We start from the raw sequence: 2,719 nt of genomic DNA, 5'->3' as shown, positions 1-2,719 counted from the left end.
ATCATATAAGTCTGCTGAAGTTATCAATGATGTGAGAGGAAAATGAAAAATATGTATCTAAAAGATAATTTCTTTCATAGTATATATCATACATTTCATATCAATGTATTTTGAGATATCGTAACATGATAGCATCGATGTCCTGATAATAATAATCAATGAATTATAAAGGATCTCTTATTAATTGGTGGAAACTTTTTTAGAATATTAGAAAATGGACTAAATTTTAAAATAATGGGTAGTAAAAGGATAAAAATTCAAGAAATGGGAAATTATATGAAATATATATTTACATTTATACAGTATACGTAATAAGACGGATGAAAGTATGAAGATGAATTCTGAATGGGACGTCAAGAAGAAGAATGTGTCAAGCTCCCGAGCATGCTATGAATTTTTGATGTTAATCTTGGAATAACAAGTGGAGGCGACTTCTTGTTTCCCAGTTTTTCAGTGGGCGACCGATGTTGGAAATTGAATACGAATAACCTTGCCTGACGAAGGTGGCCACTTAACCTCGCGCAGCCTCGACCTTCGTATTTTCGTTGGTTCCTTTGAAAAAGTGGTCCGAGGTCGTGGTTATCTTCTACATTTGCAAATGATGCACCAGTCGATTAAGCTTTTCTTCATTTTCGGCCTAGTAGACGGCGCGGGATGCTAGTTGGAATTAAATTAGGCTGCAAGAGAAGACTGGGCGACGCTGTATGTGTGTGTATAGCTGGACAATCATCGATTTCTTCAGCAAATAGAGAAAGTGCGCGATAAAGAGAAAAAGCACTGGAAGAACAACGAACAGCTATTTCTAGTCCGCTGCAGTTCATGCTTTGAGAAATGAGCTGCTTGCTACACGTTGATTGTGTCTGTTCGTATGCGTTTTTCAAGATTTCACTTTTTATTCATTTATTTCCAAAATGCATATGCTTATATTACTTTTTGTTTCCTCATCAGCATTCAGTAGCTAGCTGGTCGACGTTTTTTTGTGAAATGCTCATGTTTGCATTTCCCTTTCAACGCTAATAAGTAAGCACCGTATCTTTCACTGTAACACGAATAGGTCAACTGTAACCATCATATCAAGGTCAGCAGTTTTTAATATACACATATATCAAACTGCTAATTGTTATTAACGCTGTACCGGTTCCGTTACAGCTTGCAGAATTGGCCTTTTTCACCTGTCGAATTTTTGAGTCTTGACCCATCAAAGCTGTCTTTATACAGAAACCGGTGTCTAATAAAATTGACACTTTTGATTTCTCAACTATTTCCCCATTTTCTATCGTGTCTTGTTTAAGCGATATCGTGTGTGCGCGTTGAAAATCTATTCGAAAAGGAAAACCATATATATATATATATATCCTCCATATTTTTACATGTATATTTTTTATGATTTTTAAGCCCTGATAACTCCAGCATTGTTGTTGTTGCTGTTGTTGTTGTTGATGTTGTTTTATTGAAAGCAAAAGAGAAGCGAGCATTGGAGAGAAAGCTGAAAGAAGAAGCCTGCTGTTGCCAATCTTGATTTTAAAGCAGACCGATCAAAATCGACCAAGGCTCGGCTCGTCAAGTGGTCAGCGTCTATGTCGATGGCCAGCACCGTCGAACGATGAAAAACCACTGCTGAAGCGTTCCTCTTCTACATACATCCGGTCGCGAAATGACCATTTTCCATTGGGCATTGATAAACGCTTTTGGCGTTTTTCTTCTTGTCAACTCTGTCGATCCACAATTTCGTGTTCGGCCAGGTAATATGATTTTTTATTTTTATTATTTTCCATAAAAATTAATGGAACTATTGCATTTGGGTAAAATTATACAATTCCTAGAACAATGTATGCCGGTAATACGAGATCAAACGATTAATATCAGAAAAAGTGATCGAAATGCATTGACAATTTTTGCAAATATGTTAAAGTAATTTGAGCAAAGCTTTGAATCACGCATTCGAGTCTATTTTCATTACGGCTGGGACTGTTTTCTGCACATTTCGTGAAATTGACAGTCTAGTGTTAGTTTGAAGCCGCTTGAAAATAAATAGATAGATAACTCGATTCAGCTGTATATATATATTCAGCTTTATTATCAATTGCCTTCAGGGAACGGTTGTTTAAATGGAAAACGTGGGCGTGGTGGTGGTGGTGGTGATTTGTCGAAAAACGAATAATTACTTTTGAGGAGATGGTGCATAAATGACCAGTTTTGCATTTTGAAGAGTTTTACATTTTGTTCACTTTCCAAAATTGTCCGAGTATTTCAAGTGGAGCTTAATTTGACCATAATCAAGTATTACATAATGTGTCTTCCTGTTTTAATTTATACTCTACTAAAAAGTTTTGTTTGATCTGGTTGTGCTTTTTCAAGCATTAATTTTTATTGACTACCTACTTGCAGAACATTATTCAAATAATAGTGCATTTCCAGTTTCAACACTTTTCAATTTGCATCAACCTTAAGTTGATTTGCCTCTTACGAGAGTTAAAAAGGAAAAAAAAGAGGTGTATTTGCATAACAAAAGTACCTTTTTGGAAATGAAAATATTATTATTTTTTTCAGGATTATACCAGTGGATTCTTATGTCAATAACCATTCGTTATTATTATTAACAGTTTTTGAAATTTATACTGATGCAAATTTCCAAGCTTAACAAATAATTGTTTTCCGAAAACAAAATGACAATTTTATTAATTTGCATACAAAAAAATAAAAAATTCATCTGATCTCT

At 34.7% G+C, this 2,719-nt stretch overlaps 1 protein-coding gene across 1 annotated transcript; it reads left to right on the top strand.

Annotated features, from left to right (window-relative positions):
- Nucleotides 1-1,654: 1,654 nt before the first annotated feature.
- Tsp_14217 (conserved hypothetical protein) lies at nucleotides 1,655-2,641 on the top strand. Its single transcript, XM_003370968.1, has 3 exons — nucleotides 1,655-1,742; nucleotides 1,824-1,911; nucleotides 2,551-2,641. The coding sequence occupies exons 1-3, from the start codon at nucleotides 1,655-1,657 to the stop codon at nucleotides 2,639-2,641; spliced, it is 267 nt and encodes an 88-aa protein (XP_003371016.1).
- The last annotated feature ends 78 nt before the right edge of the window (nucleotides 2,642-2,719 follow it).

This window comes from Trichinella spiralis, assembly GCF_000181795.1.
Source record: "Trichinella spiralis strain ISS 195 chromosome Unknown Scfld232, whole genome shotgun sequence".
Taxonomy (NCBI): domain Eukaryota; kingdom Metazoa; phylum Nematoda; class Enoplea; order Trichinellida; family Trichinellidae; genus Trichinella; species Trichinella spiralis.
This window is presented reverse-complemented; position numbering and strand designations above follow the sequence as displayed.